Source organism: Durio zibethinus, chromosome 9 (assembly GCF_047325235.1).
Source record: "Durio zibethinus cultivar Kanyao isolate XHJ-2024 chromosome 9, ASM4732523v1, whole genome shotgun sequence".
NCBI lineage: Eukaryota > Viridiplantae > Streptophyta > Magnoliopsida > Malvales > Malvaceae > Durio > Durio zibethinus.
This window is the reverse complement of record NC_143170.1, coordinates 6,764,238-6,786,573: the sequence shown is the minus strand read 5'-3', so window position 1 is coordinate 6,786,573 and position 22,336 is coordinate 6,764,238. Positions and strand designations below refer to the sequence as shown.

The window sequence follows — 22,336 nt, the reverse complement described above, 5'->3', positions numbered from 1 at the left end:
TTAGAGATAAGAAGTAGTAGCGATATTGGTAAAAAAAAAAAGTGGCAGTGGATTATTTCTTCAAGCCCATAGTCACACTCCCGATGGAGCGTAAATTTAGTTGTCCCAAACTAAGTAAATTGACTTTCTTTTTTTTTAAAGAGTCATAGTTTGAAAATAAATGCATAAATCTCAAATATTAAATTTTGAATTTTAAATTGTTAGATATTTATTTCTTAAAAAAATAATTGTATATATTAATTAAATTAAATTTCATATTCAACTCATACTCCTTTTATCATAAAAAAAAATTATTTGATTTAATTTACCAATTATTTTTACTCTAGGCTCCTACCTATTTTAGCTCATTTATTGATTGAAACTATCTTTGAGTTTATTTAGCTCAATTTTATGCATGTCACTTTATCATACATTCAAATTTCAAAACATCTCTAGTTTCTTAGGTAACTTTGCAGATTTTTTTTTTATTTTAGTACATTTTTAGGTAAAAATTTTCAATTCAATTCTTTCAATAAAAATACATACACATGTCAATTAGGTGCTTAGATCCAAATTGTTATTGCACTTAAATACTCTAGTTAAATACACTAATTCAGCTTTTTTTTGTTCATTGCAACTTTGTAAGTGAAAAATAAAGAGAAGATTAATTGTTTGGTGTTTATTGATGGTGTTTCAAGTGAAAGTGAGTTGAAACAAATATGGATCTGTAGTAAGACAATATAATTAAAAGGGTATCAAAATTTATTTTTTGGGAGTGTACTTCAATACTCAAATTAATCCAAAGTACTAGGATTCAGAAAAAGAAAATGAGTTGCAAAGAATGTTAAGGAAGCTTAAGGATGAAGAGTTCATAATAGTATATCTAGATTTTCTTTTACTTTATATATAAGACATGGGATATTGATATAACTGAAATAGATGACAGTTGATGAGAATTTCATTTAGAGCTCAAAGAGGGTCCATATAAGGGAGCATGTGCTGTATTTAATGATTCCAAACAATTTAAAGATAAGTTAAATTATCGTGAGATGACGTATTGATAAGACGTTAGTAGAAATAGTTGGGCTAACTGTCTCTATAGATGAAAAAGTCCTAATAGGTGAGCAACTCAAAAACAAACTCATATAGTGGCGAGTAGCTTAGATGATGACCTGCCTTAGTATTTGATATAATAATCGAATTTATGTTGATTTGACAAGTGTGGAATTTGATTTTATTGACTAGACAATTAAATGTAACAAAGCCATAATATTATTATTAAGTTTACTTGCAAATAGAAGGTTAAATACTCAATTAAGAATCTAGCGTTTCGATATTTTTTTAATTAAGGATATCAATTTTAATTTAGATCAATGTAAGACTAATCATTTTTTAATGTATTCAAATCAAGATTACTTAACGATAGTGATTTGCATGCACCGCTAAGTTTATTTTATCATTAATTTTTTTTGTTTTTTCTTAATTAAAAATGCTTTTAAATGTGACCTGAAACCAACAAACTCCCATAAACCTAGAAATCAATGATTGGCCATCACTGTAACCACCATCGATTATTGACCTTCATCCTCAAAATGAGCCCAAAATTCATCCACCGATCTATCTTACTTTCTTGTTGATGTTATTTATGTGGATTTTTTAACAAGCACTTGAAAATGCATAAATCTACAAAAAAAAAAAAAGACTCGTAATTTCAACCCTAAAAAAATCCCACCTTCCTTGCTCCAAACGATCCTATTTTTCATTATGTTTTTCTCCTTCACATTTCTTTCCTTTTTGCACTTTCAAAATGCTCCAAACTTCTCCTTAATCACGGAGCCATTTTTTTTCTTATTCAAAGAAAGATCGAATATTTGAAGAAACTAATGATGACATAAAGTTGAAGGTATATTGCCATGAAACCTATTTGATTGTAGATGAAGAGCGACAAAGACCAAAAAAAAAAAAAACCAAAACCCTTTCTACTAACAACCAAAAGCATGAAAAAAAAAACACTAAAAGCACATCTTTAAAAAAGGAACAATAGCACCAAAAGCAATAGAAACAATAATAAAAAATAATAATAATGAAAAAGGAGAGGCAGTTTTGGGTTTTGAGTGCTTTAAATTATTTTTTCTCTAGATATTTTATGAAAAAGGGAGTTTTGGCTTGAAAAAATAAATATTAAAAGGAGAAAGTGTTTGGCCAACGAAAAAAGATGGTATTTGAAATTTTAAGCCATGACTTTGAGTCCAGATCTAGGCGGTTCAAAGATGTTTCGAGCAAAACCAAGCACGGATCTAAAAGAAAAAAAAGTCGATGAAAGCATTTGGTATAATTTTTGGATTGAAAAGTAAGCGACCAATAATAATCGATAATGGCCAACAGTGACTAAATGACGGTAAACACAATGGTGATGACAAGAATCTGGGCAGCTTGATTTTTAAAGAGAGAGGTGCTTTCTCTTTTTCTATTAGGGAAAGAAATATAAATGTAAAAAATAAGTAAAAATTTTTCTTTTAGCTTTTATAGTAAAAAAAAATCACTCTAGTTTAACATACGTGTATCACACTGCAGTGATGGAGTCCTAATTAAATTGAAAATAATTATATAAATTAATTAAATTAAATTTCAAATTCAACTCATACACTTTTATCATAAAATTTTTTTTAACTTAATTAACCAATTATTTTTACTTTAAGCTCCTAGCTGTTTTAACTCATATATTGATTGAAATTATGTTTTACTTTTTTAGCTCAGTTTTGTGCATGTCACTTTATCATACATTCAAATTCAAAAACAACTATAGTTCATTGGGTAACTTTATAGAGTTATACTTTTTTTATTTTAGTATATTTTTAGAAAAAAAATTTCAATTCAATTCTTCAATAAAAATACATACACATGTCAATTAGGTGCTTAAATCCAATTTGTTATTGCCCTTGAATACTCTAGTTAAATACATTGATTTAGCTTATTTTTGTTCATTGCAATTTTGTAATTGAAAGTAAAGGGAAGATTAATTAGCTGGTGTTTGTTGAGAGTGTGTCAAGTAAAAGTGAGTTGAAATTGGTTCGGATTTGTAGTAAAACAATATGATTAAAGTGTATTTTTAATAAGCGTGCTCCAATACCCAAATTAGTCCAAAGTACTATAATTCAAAAGAAAGAAAATGAGTTACAAAGAATGTTAAGGAAGTCTAAAGATGAAAAGTTCTTAATAGTATATTTAGATATCATTTTACTCTATATATGAGAAACGGGGTGTTGATATACTGGAATAGATGACAATTGATGGGAATTTCATGTAAAGCTCAAGAAAGATCCATATGAGTGAACGTGTACCATATTTAATGATTCTAAACAAATTAGAGATAAATTAAATTATCATGAAATGACGTATTGATGAAATGTTAGTAGAAATAGTTGGGCTAACTATCTCTACGGATGAAAAAGTCCGAATAAGCGAGCAATTCAGGAACAAACCCATATAGTAGCGACGAGCTTAGATAATGATCTTCCTTAGCATTTGACATATTAATTGAATTTATGCTAATTTGACAAATGTGGAATGATTTCATTGACTAGACAATTAAATGTAACAAAGTTCTTAATATTATTATTAAGTTTAAGTGGCAAATAGAAGGTTAAATGCTCAATTAAAAATTTAACATTTTGATATTTTCTCAATTAAGGATATTAATTTTAATTTAGATCAATGTAGGACCAATCATTTTTTAATATGTTCAAATCAAGATTACTTAACGGCAATGACTTGCACACATTGTTAAGTCATTTTATCATTAAATTCTTTTATTTTTTTAATTAAAAATGTTTTAAATGTGACCTGAAATTGATAGCCCCTCATAAACCTAGAAATCAATGTTCAATCACCATTGTAATCACTGTCGATCATCACCTTTTATCCTTAGAATGAGCCAAAAGTTTACCCACCGATCCATCTTAACTTTCTCATTCATGTTATCTATGTGAATTTTTCAACAAACAATTGAAAATGCCAAAATCTACAAATAAGACATACAATTTCAACCTCCAAAAAATCTCACCTCTTTTGCTTCAAACCGTCTTATTTTTCATTATGTTTTTCTCTCTACATTTTTTTCTTTTTCATACTTTCAAAATGCTCCAAACTTCTCTTTAATCACAATGTCATTTTTCTTCTTATTTAGAAAAAGATAGAATATTTGAAGAAACTACTAACAACATATAATTGAAGGTATGTTGCCATGAGATCCATTTGATTGCAAACAAAGAGTTATAAAAGATCAAAAAAAAAAAACCCTTTTTACCTAACAACCAAAAAAATAAAAAAAATCCATAAAAAAACTCATCCCTAAAAGGAGAATAGCAACACCAAAAGCAATAAAAACAAAAAAAAAAAAGCAACGAAATAAGAGAGACAGTTTTGGGTTTTTAGTACTTTAGGTTATTTTAGGTTTAGATTTTTTGTGAAGAGGGAGTTTCGACTTGGAAAAACACATTAGGAGGAAAAGGTGTTTGGTCGATGAAAAAATAGAGTATTTTGAAGTTCTATGCCATGACTGTAGGTCCAGATCTGGGTGATTCGAAGATGTTTCAAATAAAATCAAGCACGGGTCTAAAAAGAGGAGGTTGAGAAAAGCACCTAGTGAAATTTTGGGGTTGAAAGGTGACGAGCCAGTGGAGGTCGATAGTGGCTAGTGGTGACTAGACAATGACCAGGATAATGGTGACGACTAGGATTTAGGCAACTTGATTTTTAGAGAGGGATGCTCTTTCTTTTTTTATTAGATAGAGAAACAGAAATGCAAAAAATAAGTAAAACATTTTCTTTTAACTTTTATAGTAAGAAAAAAAATCACTTTAGCTTAATGTGCATATATCATACTGTAGTGATGGAATCTTATATTGAATTAACTCGAAAACATTTAATTTTACATTGAATCAAATTAAAAATAATATCTTTAATTGAAAAAAATTCAAATATTAGATTCTAAATTGAGCATTTACCCCAAATAAAATAACATTAGAGCATGTTGCTCAATTGATTAGTATTTTTTTTATTCCAAAAATATGATTTGAATATCTTATTTAAACAAAAAAAGTTAAAAATATACATGCAATTAAGTTAAGAAGAATAAAATGGTCAATGTCACTTTAATTGACAAAGTCTAATTTAAAACTCCAATTCTTCACGTTTTTAATTACAAGTTCAAGCAAAATTTTTTATTTAAATATATTTTAATAATATTTATATTTTTTTTCATTTTTAGTTGATTCAATAGTTCACTTTAATAAATTGTCAAATATTTTTCCATTTTTTTTGTTGATATAGATTTTTAGTTACTTTTTTAATTGAGATTTTTAAAAAATTTTATTATAATTTTTGAAATTTTTGTTATTTTTTATTTTTTAATAAGTGCCCCTATTTCCCCTCTTTCTCTCTTTTTTTCCTTCGCTCTCCCTATATCATAAAATTCTAAGCCACAAATAGAGCACAAAATAGCAAAAGGTAGCACTATGTGCAAAAGAATGAAAAGAAACTAGAAAAAAAATTCTACGGTGGAAACTTTATTCAACCGTGACCATGAGCCATCCAAGGTGGATGGATTCTATAGCCTTTTGGGCTTTTAACTAATTTAATCATCAAGTGTCTTAAAAAGATTGTGAGACACTAAAATCATTTTTGGGCTTTTAACTAATTTAATCATCAAGTGTTTTAAAAAGATTGTGAGACACTAAAATCATTGTACAACTTGAATGTATCCAATATGCTAAGATGTTGACACATGAAGTAATCCTCACATATTCAAATTGTAATTTGAGACATTTTACAAGAATTTTATCATGATGACATTTAAAATGCATGTTTTTAAAAATTTTATGTAATGAGAAAACGTACTCGTTCATTACTTTTCTGATACAAACGTGGGAATGTTTCTTTTATCTATTCAGAAGTTGTACAAGAAATGATGACCGCATACCTGTGTGTCTCTTAGATGGAGGGATAACTTTGAATAATAACAAAAGTTCCCTTTATCTGCCAAAACAATAATTGAAAAACTCCTTAATTTATTGACAAGACATCACTTCAAGTTTGACTTTTGAGAGAAGAAAATTTGTTTTTTTTTTTTTTATACATTTATTTTGCTCCTTCAGATATATAACAAGTCACATGTAGTTTGGTTAGAAAAATTTTATCTCTAAACTGAAAATTAATCTCCCGAAAATTTTAATACACGTGAGATTGAGAATAAAAAAATAATTATAAGTTATAAATTTTAAATTTTAAATTGATTCGACCTAAAGATGAGAGAGGAGAGACTTATTTATACATTAAAAAAGTTGTTGTTTTTATAAGTGTATATTACTCAAATTTAATAAGTAGATTTAAAAATTTATATATTTATATTATATAAAATATTAATAATATATGTAATTATATCGTATTTTATATAAAATTAAAAGTTTTATATAAAAATTTACATTGATAATAAAAACACAAAATTTTTTTTATTTTTATTAAATTTATATATAATTTTTATTAAAATTTTAACTTATATTATTTTATATATTTTTTCTTATTTTTCATATAATATCATTATGTCTTATTTTAGATTATCCTCCATATACCCACGAAAAATAAAAATTGCTTATTTACAGAGTTGTCGAGGTTGATTAACACTTGTAGAGCTTTCTTCACTTGTCTATTTTATTTAATTTATATTTATTATTAAAATATTAAAATATTTTTTTATTAATTTTTAAATAAATTTTAAATTTAAATAAAAATATATAATAATAAAATATTTCTAAAAATTTAAATTTAAAAGTGTTTGTCCAAAATCCGACGTATGACTTTGAATAAATTTACTTATTAATTTCTTGATATCGACTAATAATTCAACCTCATCAAAAGAAAAGGTAATAAAGGGGAAAATATGTTATTAAAATGTGTATATATATATATATATTGTACTTGTTATATTCTTGTCTCCTAAATCATGCTTGGGAAAGGAATGTAAAAAAAATATAGGGAAGTGAAAAAATGAAGGCAAATTGTTTTTTTTTTTAATTTAATACAAAAATAAAAAATAAAAAAAAATTATGAATAAAATTGTAAATAAAATGATTCATTTCAATTAAAAAAAAAAGACTAAATCTGAAAGAGAAAGTTGGATTAAAAAATTTGAAAGGAAAAGAAAGTTTCGAATCCTCCATTTTCCTCCCATCAAAAGAAATCTCTTTTTTTTTTCATTTACTATCTTTCCTTCCTTCTCCTCTCATTCTTATTGGAATTGTTCAGATGAATCAAATTTTGAACAAGATTTTCAAGTTCCAATTCAATTTGACTTGTAAGAATATTTTTATTTTATTTTAATTATAAAATATATTTAAAAATTAAAATATTTCTAATATGATAAATATTAAATTTAAATTAAACGAACATAAACAGATTTTTTATCAACCAAATCCAACCACAAGAAAAATTTTAAATATGTCAATCCAGTCAGACCTTAATTATCCATAAACACTTTTAATTCTTATCAAACAGTCTCAGGTATGAATTTTTTTATTAATTTTTATTTTTATTCAACAAAAGAAAGGTTGAAGACAACATTATTTTGTTGCTGAGGAAGAGCCAAGCCTTACGAAAGAATATGTCCTACAATATTATGTATTAAGACTAAAATCTAAGCCATTAGTTCGTGAATCATAAATTATTATTTTTTTTAAAAAAATATGAATTATCATCATAAAGCTAAGTGGGTTCGTCGCCGGAAATGAATGGAATTTATTGCTTTTTGGGTTTTAAACATGTTTGATAATCTCAAGTGCCGTAATGATTAAGACACTTGCAAAAATCTTTTCAATTTCATATATTTTGATTTTTTTACTAAAAATTAAAAATATTAAACTGGAAACTTATTTGATGTCGTTTTTTTTTTTTTAAATATCATTATAAATTAAACTTTAAATTTCTTATATCCGGATAACTGCCGACAATGCTGACCGTAACCGTACACAGGCACACTCAATGTCAACACAAATTGTGTCAAAACTGAAAACTAAGAACCACGCATTCCGTATCTCAAATAGAAACGGTCCAAAATTATTATTTTTTTTTATTACTGCATAGAAACTATCCAGTTATTGGTCATCGATACGAAACCTTTTAAAAGTCAATCAGGCCTTGGTCATTTATGTGATTTTTTTTTTTTGTTCTTCTTTTTATCTTTATCTCCATAATTTTTAGATTGCATATTAAAATATTAGGAATTTAAAAAAAATAAAAATACTGACAGTATGTATAAATAATATAAATTTTAGAAGTAAAAATGTAATATGTTTTTAGTGAGGTAAGTTTTCAAACGGTGGAAAAGAATAAACAGCGCAAAAAGAATGGAATCCAAATCCAGATGTCAAGTTTTAATAGGCTGGAAGACTTTGAGTTAACTTGGTTGAAAATTGGAATTGAGTTGCAAATTGGAAGACTTTGAGTTGCAAACTGGCAAAGGCAACCGCTAAAGACTCTCATTCCAAAAATCAGCATACGAACAAACAAGAAGAAGAAAAGAGCGATCAAACTCAAACTCCAGCTGGGAGTAGTTTCTACGTGTCCATTAATTATTGGTCTGTCTCATTTTTACGCGTTTCAAGGTGTGACAGACAGTGTCACACACGGTCCCCCTCCCTATATAACTTATCAGTGCTACCTATATTTCGCGGGAGAGCTCATTTCACCAGCGAAGAAAAAGTAAACGGCATTTGCTTCTTGTCCCTTTCAATAAAAGCATACAAATCAATCATAGTTTTCATTTCTTTGGGCCTTTCTCTCCTTTTTTTTTTTTTTTGTTTTCTTCAAAGATTCTTGGATTTACACTTCACAATAAGAAAAAAGAAAGTTGGTGTCTCAGCTTGCAACTATCTTGGATACAGTCTCTCTCTGGTGAGCTCTGTTATGTTTCTTTCTGGGTGAATTCTATGTTCTTTGCCGGTTTTCTCGAATTTTTGTAGTTTTTTTTTCTGAAATGGGTTCTTTGATTATTGAGTTACTACTACATGCATGGTGTTGATTAAAATAAACTCCGAAGATATTTAAAGATTTGAAATTGATTAAACTGTAATCTTTTTGAGAAGCTTTGATCGTTTTAGCTTTTATTTAATTTTTCTTTTCTGGGGAGTATTGTTATCTCAAAATCTTGAAGGTTTCCGCGAATTGTTTCTTCGATTTTTGTGTTTTTGGTACATGCATGGTGTTGATATTCTGAGGTTGGTTGGTAAGAACTACTTTTTATGAATATATTGGAAGATTTGGAATTGCTAGAACTTAAAAGTATAACCATTTTGAGAGGGTAGGATCCTTATAGCTTTTATTTATTTATTATTATTATTATTATTATTATTTTGGGCTGAGTTCTGTTCTGTTCTTTCTAGGAAAATTCTGTATTCTTTCCTGGTTGAATTGCTTGTTATCTCAATTTTATGAAGTTGTCTCTCGAAGGAGTAACCTTTTCTGGGGTCTTTGATTACAGGTCAAGGTTAGTCTACTGATACACAAATGGCTATAAAGAAAAATAGGTTCATTCCAAGTTCTGCACCAGAAGAACTGAAGAAAGTTTTGAAAGCAGTGGCATCCGAATGGGGAGATATGATACAAGATATGGAAGAATTTCATGTGATTCCACTTAAGGGAGCTATGACTAACGAGGTTTTTCAGATAAACTGGCCTACAAAACATGCTGATCTTCATCAGAAAGTGTTGGTCCGGATTTATGGTGAAGGTGTGGAAGTGTTTTTCAATAGGGATGATGAGATTAGGACCTTTGAGTGCATGTCCAAGCACGGTCAAGGACCTAGGCTTCTTGGGCGGTTTCCAGATGGAAGGATTGAGGAGTTCATTCATGCCCGGGTATGTGAAGTTTTCTGTGAAAACTTAACTTTTATCTTTATGATGTCTAATTTTAGCAATACCCCGGGTTATAGAACCTTTTTTTTAATGTTAATAGTATAGTATAGAATAACCACATCTTAACTACAGTTCATAGATGATGCTTTATGAGTTGATGCTTTCTTTGCTTAATGATCTTCAAAAGTTGAGCATTTGTCTAGAACCATTAGAAGAAGACTAGATCATGAAGCTGCCTGATTTACTAAGAAATTATCCTCAGTTCTTTGTTCATGCCTATGAACATAATCAAACAAGTACCTCTGGAAAAGGAATTAACTGGCATAACCCAAAATTCCTTGTGCCCTCCAGTTGTTACTTAATGAAAGGTCTCCCGCTTCTTCCTCAATCTGTAAATGATATGCAAATTTTTGTAACATCAACTATTAATTTGTTTAGTTTCTTATTCACAAACATGGGGTGAGCTATGATAATCTATTTTAGCATCCAATGACTACTAGATTCAAGTAACTAATTTTGGGTATTTTTGCTTTGGGCTTCAAGCCAAATCTTTTGGAACATAAGGCTAAGAATCTAATGCTATTGTCTCTTGTTTTTATATGCTTGCCCCTTTCACTTTACTTTTTTTTTTTTATTTACCAGACGCTCTCTGCTGCTGACCTCCGTGACCCTGGAATATCTGCTCTTGTAGCAGCTAAATTGAGAGAGTTCAACAATCTTGGCATGCCTGGTCCAAAGGATGTACTTCTCTGGGAGCGATTGAGGTACTATTATCCATATGTGACGTTATTGCTTTTATATTTTGAGTTGAAAGTATATGATCCCTTTTTGCTTCATACCAGGACCTGGCTTAGTCAGGCAAAAAAAATCAGTTCCCCAGAAGCTGCAAAAGAATTTGGCTTGGATATTCTGGGAGAGGAAATCAGCATCCTAGAAAAAGAGTTAACACAGGGCTATCAAGAGATTGGGTTTTGTCACAATGATTTGCAATACGGTAACATAATGATGGATGAAGAGACAAGAGCAATTACATTAATCGTAAGTTTTCTCTTTAGATATTATTAGTTGCTTGCAAGTATGGCTTCTATACAGTGCTTTCAGTTCTAGAGTTTAGCATTTTCTCTGGCATCAACTTTCTCGCTTTTCTTTCTTTTGGCCTGTGAAAGGGGAGACTGCTAAATGCGCATGTTGATTGAAGTTATAACCATCACCTTTTCCTTCTAAATAATTGTTAAACATGCATTTACTACTATTCCTCCAATCAACATATCAGAAAGTTGTTTTATTCAACCAAAAACTCTTGCACTCTTTAAGTTAGTAGTCAACATTTCAATAAATGGATCTCGGTCATTTTATTCTTCTTGTAGAAAACAGTAATAAGACTGGACAACTACTAAGTAATATATGTGCATTTTTGTGGAAATTGTTCTGCTTGATTTAATGGCAATATTATTTCATCTGTGGACTGCTCAGAGAGTAGACTAATGGTCAGCCAAATTGGAATTAGTCAATTGAGCTGTTTATCTGATTTATTAACTTCATGTTTTATCACTTAGTGAAGTCTTATTCTAGTTCAAAATAACAAGTTACTATATATCATAAAATCTTGTTTATTTCTTGATTTTTGTAAACTGAAATTGCAGATGAGGTCTGTATGGTGACAGCTGAAGCTTTAACTGCACTGAGTATATGAAACAAGTTGCAGCTGAAGCTTTAACTGCACTGAGTATATGAAACAAAGAGAAAAGCAAAAGATGAGAAGCCAAGGGACTGGGTCAGCCTATTTCCTGAGATTCCTATTTATCTCTTAAAAAGCCCATATATTAGATAAGGATTTCAAAAATTTTGAGGCTTTGACTGTGTGGGGATATTTAATGGGCCATGTTTTGTTTCCATGACTTTACACTCTTTACATATCATCTACAAACACTAAGTATGTTATCTATTCTCTGAAATAGGGAATGCAGGAAGGAAAATTATTGTTTGATGAACTTTCCATGTTTTCCTGAAATTTGCGTGCTTTTTTCATACTATTTTTCTGATACTTTCTCTTTTGCATTGCTTACGACATGGTCTTTGGTGCAAATATTTCACATATTTTGGCATACATTTGTGGCTAACTTCCATGATGTGAGTAAAAATGACATTTGCAGGATAGATAAATGAAATTTTGTGCTGATTATGCATGTTATAAGGAATTATTTATCCCTTTTTGCAGGACTATGAGTATGCAAGCTACAATCCTGTTGCTTATGATCTTGCAAATCACTTCTGTGAGATGGCAGCAAATTATCATTCTGAGACTCCCCATATTTTGGACTACAGCATATACCCTGGTGAGTATCTGTTGTAATTTTTAAGCATCCCATGTTAATTGGCTTCAAAATCATTGAGCATATTTAGATCTAATCATACCTATTCTTTCTGCATTTGGACAACAGATATGGAGGAGCGCCGAAGATTCATCTGTGCATATCTGGCATCTTCAGGTTAGTTATCATTCTGTGTACTGTATGGAAGAGTATTTGGCTAGAACCTAGCATAAAAATAGTCTGACTACTCTAGTGAAGTATGTTATTTGTTTAAATGAAAGTCTCATTACTAGACTGAAGTATTTTTAAAGGCAACTAAATCATAAAGTGAAAGTGTCATCCCTAGGCTTTCTGTCTTTTGTCTGTAATTATGTGGGGTTTTTCCATGCATCTATCTATCAAACTTCATTCAATAAGGAAATTCAGTTTCCTTTTAGGCTTTTCAGTTGTCATCTTGGGGTTATTGGGAATATGGTCTTCTTTATTTAATGACTTTGGATAAAAGAAGAGCAATGGGGTTGAATTAATCCGGTTTAGTTTTCTTGTCAAACTTAACTTCAGGCTTGAATATATCTAACAAGCCTTTACCCATATGATGGTACATATGAGTCATGTCTTGAAAATTTCTATGTTGATCAGTTCTAACATACCTTTTTTCCTTGATTGCATGCAGGAAATGAACCCAGTGACGCCGAAGTGGAGCAGCTACTTATGGATGCAGAGAAATACACTCTTGCTAATCATCTGCTTTGGGGCTTATGGGGAATCATCTCGGTAGGTGTTTCCAACTTCCTTTCATTGCTTTCCATTAACTTTCCTGTGAGAGATTTTGTGGACTAATTCTCTGATTGGTGTGTACAGGGTCATGTAAACAAGATAGATTTTGATTACCTGGAGTATGCGAGGCAGAGGTTTCAGCAGTACTGGTTAAGAAAGCCCTTGCTCTTGGGTTCCTGACTCGTTAGGCATTGCCCATGTTGACAAATAACAATGTAGCCTTAAGTGCAGCTATAGATTTGCAAAGGTTATGTAGAATGAATCTGGCCTGTTGATGGTGCCTATAAATTGCATGAGAATTCTCTCTTTTAAGAATTGTTAATTTTGTTATTCAAATTCTTAAAGAGTTAAAAACTTCTCAAAAGTTTAGATGAAAGCTGTTTGGAATGTATGTTTGAAATCTGATTTTTTTTTTTTTTTTTGGGAATATTTACAACATTTTCTGTTGCCAGGAATGGGAAAGGAGTATAAACAGTCTGTTGAAGGCATCGAGGATTTCCTGGGAAATCATCTTTGCATCTTTTTGATGATTCCTTGAGCAAAATGCTGCTGAATTGGCCTATGTCTTGAGTGTAGAAACAAAAGTCTTACAGAATGAATTGAAGAATAAGATGCTTTCTCAGTAAAAGAGGATTTCTCTATGGCATTATTTGAAAATATAATTGCCTTCAAAGTGTCCATTCTAAAGCAAAGCGCATTAGCAGAAGCATTGTAACATAAAACTGCTTGACCATTCGAAAAATGGCATTAGATAAAAATAACTATAAGGAATGTTTATCTTTTTTCCCTACATTAAAGGAAAAACTAAAGCAAAGATTTGAACAGGAATTTGCTTTTGTTAGGAGGCTTTGAGTTTATGAAATTTTACTTGCGAGGTGTGAGTTAATTTAGGATCAATGTAGATGGGCATAGGGATTTAAACAGCAATATTGGTGAAATTAATTATGATAGAGGTAAAATTAAAATCAATGGTAAAGATATATATTTGGATGCAAATGTAGCAACAGCAGTGAGGTGAAATGTAGTGAAGAAGAAAAGGATCATTAAAGACATTAGATTAAATTTTGTAAATAAGAAAATTTTTAGTATATTTTCAAAATTTATGAGTTAATAATTAATTAAATTTTACTTTAATTATTTTTATATCAAATAAAATTAAAAAAAATTTATGCATATTATTTTATATTAAAAAATTAGAATTTCAAATATTAAAAATACAAAAATACTTCAAAATATTTAACATTTGGAATATAGTACTTGTTACCATTACAAATGATATTAATCTTAAAGATAAATATAAATCATATAACAAAATTGTTGAGGGTATTTGGTGGTTAAAAGAGTATAATGGTCTTTTTCCTTATTAGGAGCCCTCAGCAGATAGTCAGAGGTAATTCGGACATTTGTACCGACCTAATACATTTAGTGCCATGTTAGCTCAGCCTTGTCGTTATTGTCCGCCAAGGATCCTATACCTCTTAGTTATAAATACGAACATCTAGGCAACACTAAGGCAAGTTCCATCTACCTTTAATTCTTTATATTACTTTCATTTCAACTTCACTTATTTTGACTTATGTGTTGTAGTGCAAATGTAAGGAACATTTACTGTCTTTACCTCTAATTGCTTTTCTTTTCTGTTTTTCCAAGAACACCTTTACATTGGAGCTCGACATAAGCATTTGGCATGCTAGGTAGGGGACTTTCCCACTCACTAGTTGAGCACGAAATAATGCCACCTAGGAAGAAAACTTTAGAAAAAGGAAAAATAGTCATTCCGATTGGGACATAAACACACAACAACTAACATTCAGATCGATTTGCCCCACCACAAGTCGATCTGACCATGGAACAATTCTAAGCTTTGACCAGGCAAAAACACACAATAACTAACACTTAGACCAACATGCCCCACCACATGCTGATCCAACCATGGAATAATTCTAGGTTCTGATCGAGCAAATTCAAGCCTTTAAACAAATGCTATAGACCATAACCCCATTATAAGCTTCGAAAGTGCTTGACCTAGTTACCCTGGTCAACAGGATGCGAAAAGACAGTTAAGTTATGAAGAGATGGAAGCTTACTCGGCCTAAAAAAAAAAAGAGCATAATGCCCCAGCTTGCCATTACCTTAGCTATAACATGACACATGCCACAACCCAAAAATTCAAACAAACAAATCTTGAACACCAATAAAAAAAAAAGACCTGAAAGCTCAAATACAGACCATAAAGAAAGAGTTGAAAGCAAAAATAATGGTATTCGAGGATGAACTCAAATTCTTGGAAACCTCACCTTTTTATCGAAGAGATTGACAGAACCATGCCTCCTAAGAGGTTCAAAATACCGACCTTAGAAACTTATGATGGTACTTCTGACCTTTTCGATCATCTAAAACTTTATAGAACTAACATGATGATGTAGGGCACAGATGAAGCTTTGATGTGTAAGGGCCTTGCTATCACCCTTAAGGGTGTAGCTCGATCATGATATAACAATCTGGAATTGAGGTCAATCACAACATTTAAAGAACTCAGTCACTCATTCTTGTCCTAATTTGTAAGTAGTCGAACAACAAAAGAGACAACTTTAAGCTAAATGTCGATTCACCAAGGTCGCAATGAATCTTTAAAAAGTTATGTCGCTTGTTTTAATATGAAAGCTCTGTGGGTAAAAGACTTGGAGCAAAACGACCATTGCAGCTACCCTAATAAGTGGACTCAATAACAAAAAGTATCATCTAAAGTTGACCTTATTACTAGAGCCACCTAAGACTCTGGCCGACGTCTTACTCATAGTTAAAAAGTACATAAATGCCAAAGCTATAATGAGAAACAATCGAAGTGAAAGAGGCTCATCTTCCCTCATTAGTAACCGAGGTGAAAAAGGCTCATCCCCCTTCATTAATTGTAAAAAAAGTAAAGATTTCTATAATTCTCCCTTAAGAGGGAGACAACATAGGGTTAGAAGCTCTAATGAAGAAATAAATTGCATAGCACTGAATACCTCTTAAAAGAGGATTTTGATGCAAATTGCGAGAAACCCAAAGCTCAAATTACCAACGCCACTAAGGTAAATCACGAAAAGGGATTTGACTAAAAGATGTGCCTTCCATAAGGACATAGGCCATAATATTAAAAATTGTGTCAATCTAAAAAATGAGATTAAAGCTCTAACTAGAAAAGGTCAACTGAAAAGATTTATGAAATAGCGAAAACAAACCCAAGTCATATCAGATTCTAGACAAGATTGAAGAAAGCCCACCTAGGCAAAGAAGGTAAGCTAGAAAAAAACAAATGGACAAAAGTCTGAAAAGATTAGTCAAGGTAAGAAAAAGGTCGAACTGATAACAATAGGTCGATTGTTGGAGTAATTAATGTAATAACTGAAGGAAGCTAAACCTCGACCAAAAGAAAGTTCAGCCTAAGATGATTGTGGCTATAGGTACTTCGACAAAGAAAAAAAAATTAAAAAGATGAATCGATCTCATTCAGCTCAAAAGATTTAGAAATGATTCAATACCTACATGATGATGCTATAATAATCACAGTCATGGTATATAATTACATAGTCAAAGGGATCATGTTTGACAACAAGAGCTCTACCAACGTCATGTACTACGACACTATAAAAAAATGAAAATCAGTGAAGATCAATTACAATGATCACTACAACCTTAGTGGGATTTGGAAACTAACAAGTACCAATAAAAAGAACTATTAAATTATCGATCTCTCTAAGCACAAAACCTAAATCGGTCATCTTTGTCATAAAGTTCATGGTTATGAACGTCTTATCTACCTACAATATGATATTAGGTCGACCAAGCCAATCTATTATGAGGTTCATAGGCTCGACTCTCCATCTGAAAGTAAAATTTCTAACACCTCAAAGAGTTGAAGAGTTAAAGGGAGACCATTCTAATGCACGATAGTGTTATGTCATCATAATGAAAAAGAGGACTGGGAAAAAGACTAATAGTTCAATCGAGATTGAGAACACTAAAGAAAAGTAAGCAAAGAAATAAAAAAAAAGTAAGAAAGCAAGAGCAAGAACATATAACGTAAGACTGACCTAACAGAAGTGCGCTTTTAAGTTGCTCCAAGCTTTTAAGCTCAAATGAAAAGACATATTCTGTTTCATTTTTTGAAAATTTGAAGTAATTCCAAAGATAATCGAGCTCTCAAGCCAATACAAACAATTACATGTCATTTGAATTGAGCTAATACACCGGCCAAAATATAGTTTGAAATGAAAAATATATACCAATTCAATCATAATTTCAACAACTTACCAATAACATACTAATCATTACGTCGGGATTTGTCTTCACAAAAAATGATCCCAACTTAACCAAATAAAAAGAGATAATTGATCAAAAACCTAAGTCAGATGAAAATCGAGCTAAACTGGCAGATGATCTTATAACTATACAATTATGGGATAATATTCCTGAAAAATATATATAGATCAAAATGAAACTCCAGCATAAAGATCAATTAATTCAACTTCTGAAAAATAACATTGACCTCCTCACTTAGACACTGTCCAATATGCTTAGAATTGATACCTAGATAATGGTTCATAGGCTGCACACTAACCCCAATGTAAAATTAGTTTTACAAACAAAGAGAACCTTTACCTTGAAAAAATAAAAGGCTATCAAGGATGAGGTTGACAAATTATTACAAGCAAGCTACATCAGGGAGGTTTATTACCCTGATGGATAGCTAATGTGGCCATGATTAAAAAACACAATGAAAAATGAAAGATGTGTATTGACTTTACCTATCGAACAAAGCATACCCAAAAGATAGTTTTTTTCTCCCTAGCATAGATCGACTAGTGGATGATAGCACCAAACATGGCATTTTTAGCTTTATGGATGCCTACTCTAGTTATAACTAAATCAAAATACTGAAAGACGATAAGAAAAAATAACTTTTATTACCAAGAATGACTTTTACTATTACAAGGTGATGCCATTCGGATTAAAAAAATACAGGGATGACCTATCAAAGTTGGTTAACAAGGTCTTTAAACATTAGATTAGCTGTAACATATGTGGATGACATGATAGTTAAAAGTAAAAGTTTGGATGAGCATTTAGAAGATCTTAAAGGTACTTTTAACATCTTAAAAAAGTATAATATGAGGCTTAACCAGAGCAAATATGCTTTTGAAGTTACGTATGAAAAGTTCTTTAGTTACATGATTAATAAGAAGGGGATAGAGGTGAACCCAAAAAAGGTTTAGGCAATCCTAAACATCAAAGCACCTACCTCAATAAAAAATGTACAAAAACTAATTAAAAGAATAGTCACCCTAAACATGTTTATGTTTAGGTCAACAAAACGATGTCTATTATTCTTTAAAATTTTTATAAACATTTCTAACTTTAGGTGGACCCTTTAATGCCAAAAAGCCTTTGAAAAACTCAAAAAGTTCTTATATTCTCTACCTATCTTGTCCAAGCCTAGGTCTAACAAAATCTTATACTTATATATGGCCACTATAGATCAGGCCATCAGCTCTATCTTGGTTCGAGAAGAATAAGAGAAGCAAAAATCGATTTATTTTATGTGTAAGGTGTTGACAGGGCCAGAAACATACTATATTGGTATAGAAAAATTAGCTTACGTGATTATCACTTCGGCTAGAAAGCTTAAGTCGTATTTTCAAGCTTATGCAATTTATGTACTGATAGATCAACTACTGAGATAGGTCTTATAGAAGCTAGAATTATCTGAAAGATTAATCAAATGGGAGCTCATCAAATTTGACCCACATATACTACTTAGGTTGACCTTGAAATCTTAAGTGATAGCATGTTTCGTTATAGAGTTTACCTCGGCCTATCCTAAAAGATAACCTGAGAAAGAAAAAAAACTCCAAACAAAGAGAGGTGGAAGCTTTTTGTCGATAGATCGACCACGAACCATAATGAAAGAGCTGACCTTATTTTGATCAACTCAGAAGGATTACAATATTAATATGCCTTAAAATTTAGATTCAGGGTATCTAATAATAAGGTGAAAAATAAGGCATTAATAGCTAGTTTAATATTGACAGTTAAACTAAATGTTCAATGTATAACCATGTATAATGATTTTCAATTAGTGGTCGGTCAGATAAACAAAAAGTTTAAAGCTCAAAAAGAAAGGATTCAAAAATATCTAGATAAAGCATTAGCCTTGATAGTCAGTTTTAAGAAGGTCAAGGTAAAAAAGATATCGAGTTTCAAAAACTTGTTAGTAGATTTCTTATCTAAGTTGGCTTCAAGAATAACTACAGAAAGTTTAGATTAAGTCATGGTGAAAGAATTCATATAAAAAAGCATCAAGAAAAAGCTCATAGGACAAATCAGAAAAAAAAACTTGAATGACCTCGATCAAAACATACCTGACCATGAAAATATTGCCTGAATATAGGTTCTGAGCTAAAGCATTGATGAAGAAAGTTTTTCGATACACGATGATCAATGAAAAATTATTCAAAAAATATTTTAGCTTGCCTTTATCTAAGATATGTTGATGAAGAAAAAATAGACTACAACTTGCGAGAAATCCATGAAAAAATATATGAAAACCATCTCAGACCCTAACTATTAGCCTATAAAGTGCTTAGGTAGGGCTACTATTGGCTTACCATCAAAAGGGATATGACTAAACCGATTAAAAGATATGATAAATATTAGAGGTTCAATCACATGTAACATCTCCCCTCGATCAAGCTCATTCCTATCATTAGCCCGTAGCCCTTCATGCAGAAAGAAATAGATGTCCTTGGACCATTCAACACAGCCATGAATTAGAGGAAATTTATCTTAGTAACAGTAGACTACTTTATGAAATAGCTCAAAGCTAAGGCTTTGGTCACTACGATAGAAGCCTAAGTAGAGAAATTTGTGTGAAAGAACATAGTTTATAGATTCAACCTACCTTGGCCTGTAATAACTGATAATGGTAAACAATTTGAAAACTTGAGGTTCAAGGAATGGTGTTTAAACTTTCACATCGACCTGAGATTCATATTAGTCGCCTATCTTCAGTTCAATGGACAAGCCAAAGCCATGAACAATACAATGTTAGAAGCTTTAAATAAGATATTAGATAAAACAAAGAGAAAGTGAACTAATAAACTACCAGTGGTATTATGGGCCCTAAAGATGATCATTAAGATACCAATGGTGAAACCCAGTTTCATCTGACATTTGAAATAAAGGTCGTGGTACCTGTCGAGATCAGCTTTCGAGCTTAAGAGTCAAATTAGGCTTAGAAAAAAAAATGAGAAAGCTCTAAAGGTTGACTAAACTTTATTGAAGAACAAAGAGATATATCCCTAACATTGATAGTAGCTTATCAACAAAGGGTGTCCAATTATTATAACAAAAGGGTCCAATATAAGAACATCAAGAAAGGTTACCTAGTGCTTAGAAAAATTGAAGCTTCAAGAGTGAATGACCGAGGTGTTAAATTAGTCTTGACCTAAAAAGGATCATATGTAGCCAATGAGGTCATCCGTTATTCGACTTACAAGCTATAGGATATGAATGGTAACATTACCCAAGGATGTGAAACGTGAATAAGTTAAAAGTTTATTACTAATAGCTCAGACTAAACTGAACTCGCACTTGTAACCCAAAAATTAATGATGTCAAAACAAATTATGTTCATCCGATGGTGCTTATGTTAACTTTAGGATCACACCCTAATTGACTTAACAAAATTCGAGGTGGGACTTAGATGGATTTTTAAGTTAATTTAATTTGAGATATTCTTGGGTAATTAGGTAAATCTCCAGTTCACTTAACTAAGCTTGGCCAAATCAATTTTAATCAAATCAAATTCTAGCTAATTTTTTTTTAATGATTCAAGGTAAATCCACAGAACTTGTGTTACGATGATTGAATGAGCTTAAACTTGTTTGATTAAAAGAAAAAATAAAACCAATTTGAATTGAAACTTGAACAAAATATATTTGATTTTTTATTGAATTATATGATCAGTACAAAATATTGTTAGCAAATAATTTATATTTGAGGTCTTAATAAAAAATGACCTTGTAGATTAGTATTTCTAAACAAAAATTTACAAAAAGTTAAAAAAAAAAGTTAAAAAGAAAAAAAAGCTATATGTCAGCAATATCAACAGTAGCAATAGCAGCAATAGTACCATCATAAGCAGGAGCAGTAGCAATAACCTCAACCTAAGCCTCCTCAACTTCAACCCCCAAAGCAGCTTCAAGCTTGGCATTTAATGCCCCATCTTCATCTTCATCCTCTTTTTCGGGCTAATTCAAAAGAGGCATTGATTTGATATTATTGATATCAATATTAGAGAGATCGAGGTTGAGGTCGACAAATTTGAATTGCACTTCGTCTTTGGCTAACTCGAAGGCACCAAGCACATTGTCCTTAGAAAACTCCATTTAGAGCTAGAGGAATTTGTTGAAGGCCTTAAAGTCTTCAATAGCTTTTTTTTTTAGTTCTTCTTTCTCTTTTTCTCTAGCCTCTAACTCTGACCTCAGCCTTGCTATCTCAGCTTGAGTATCATTAAGCTTCAGCTCAGCCTACTCTCTCATAGAATCAGCCAAAGCTTTCTCAATTAGGATGGCTTCCAGTTTGGTTATTAGCTAGTCATTTCTCTTCCTTAGCTCGGCTTCTTTTTTTTAGGACACATTGAAGTTGAACTTGATGTTGCCTAAAGCATCTAAGCTCATTTTATGCTCTTTACTCAAAATAGTCATGTCTTTTTTAGCCTTAAGCAAGTAAGCCATAACGAGGTAGACTTGATGTAAGGCTTGACTGGTATTGTTAAGGGGTTGAGATGAAAGTTTTTGTTAAACTGCATAAGATGAGCTCTGACTTAAGTAAAAATAAAAATGAGGAACACTTAAAAGGTTGAATTGGAGTTCAACAATGCTCACTAAGTAAAGAGACTACGACTTTGTAAAATTTTCTTATAATGTCGAAGTTCTCCATGGGATTGTTAGTGAGAGTAGACTCTAGGCTTGTGTAAATTTTCTTTGAGTTGAGCTTTAATATCCTTCTTTCGGGATTCTCCAGGGTAGAAGAGGAGACTTCAATCCTCAATTTTTTGGTAAGAAGAGTGTCATCAAAGAAAGCTCCCAATGAGCTATTAACTTCATCTTTCTACCGATAGGGGAATGCTGCGTTGAAGAGCTCGACGATTTACCCACTACAGGGTTAATGATTTTATTTCTTCCACAAAAAAGGGGTTTTAAGCAAAATCTTCTTACCTTGGGCTTTATTCATGCTTGAATAAGGAAAAGTTAGAATCCTTGTTGGTAAGACATATTTGCAAAATCGAACTACTAGTTAGATAAAAACTAGGTCAA

General features: G+C 31.0%; 1 protein-coding gene across 2 annotated transcripts; it reads left to right on the top strand.

Annotated features, from left to right (window-relative positions):
• Positions 1-8,703: 8,703 nt before the first annotated feature.
• Positions 8,704-13,613, top strand: LOC149516764 (putative choline kinase 1). 2 transcript variants are annotated; one of them, XR_016345116.1, is made up of 9 exons: positions 8,704-8,925; positions 9,512-9,888; positions 10,528-10,649; positions 10,728-10,923; positions 12,104-12,221; positions 12,327-12,374; positions 12,871-12,971; positions 13,059-13,221; positions 13,427-13,613. XR_016345116.1 is itself a non-coding variant. In XM_089765749.1 (8 exons), exons 2-8 carry the CDS (start codon positions 9,538-9,540, stop codon positions 13,152-13,154), a joined length of 1,032 nt encoding a protein of 343 aa, XP_089621875.1. In that variant the 5' UTR covers positions 8,704-8,925; positions 9,512-9,537; the 3' UTR covers positions 13,155-13,365. The 2 variants fall into 2 exon arrangements, 1 of the variants encoding a protein (XP_089621875.1); XM_089765749.1 differs by lacking the exon at positions 13,427-13,613 and having other exon boundaries at positions 13,059-13,365.
• Positions 13,614-22,336: the final 8,723 nt, after the last annotated feature.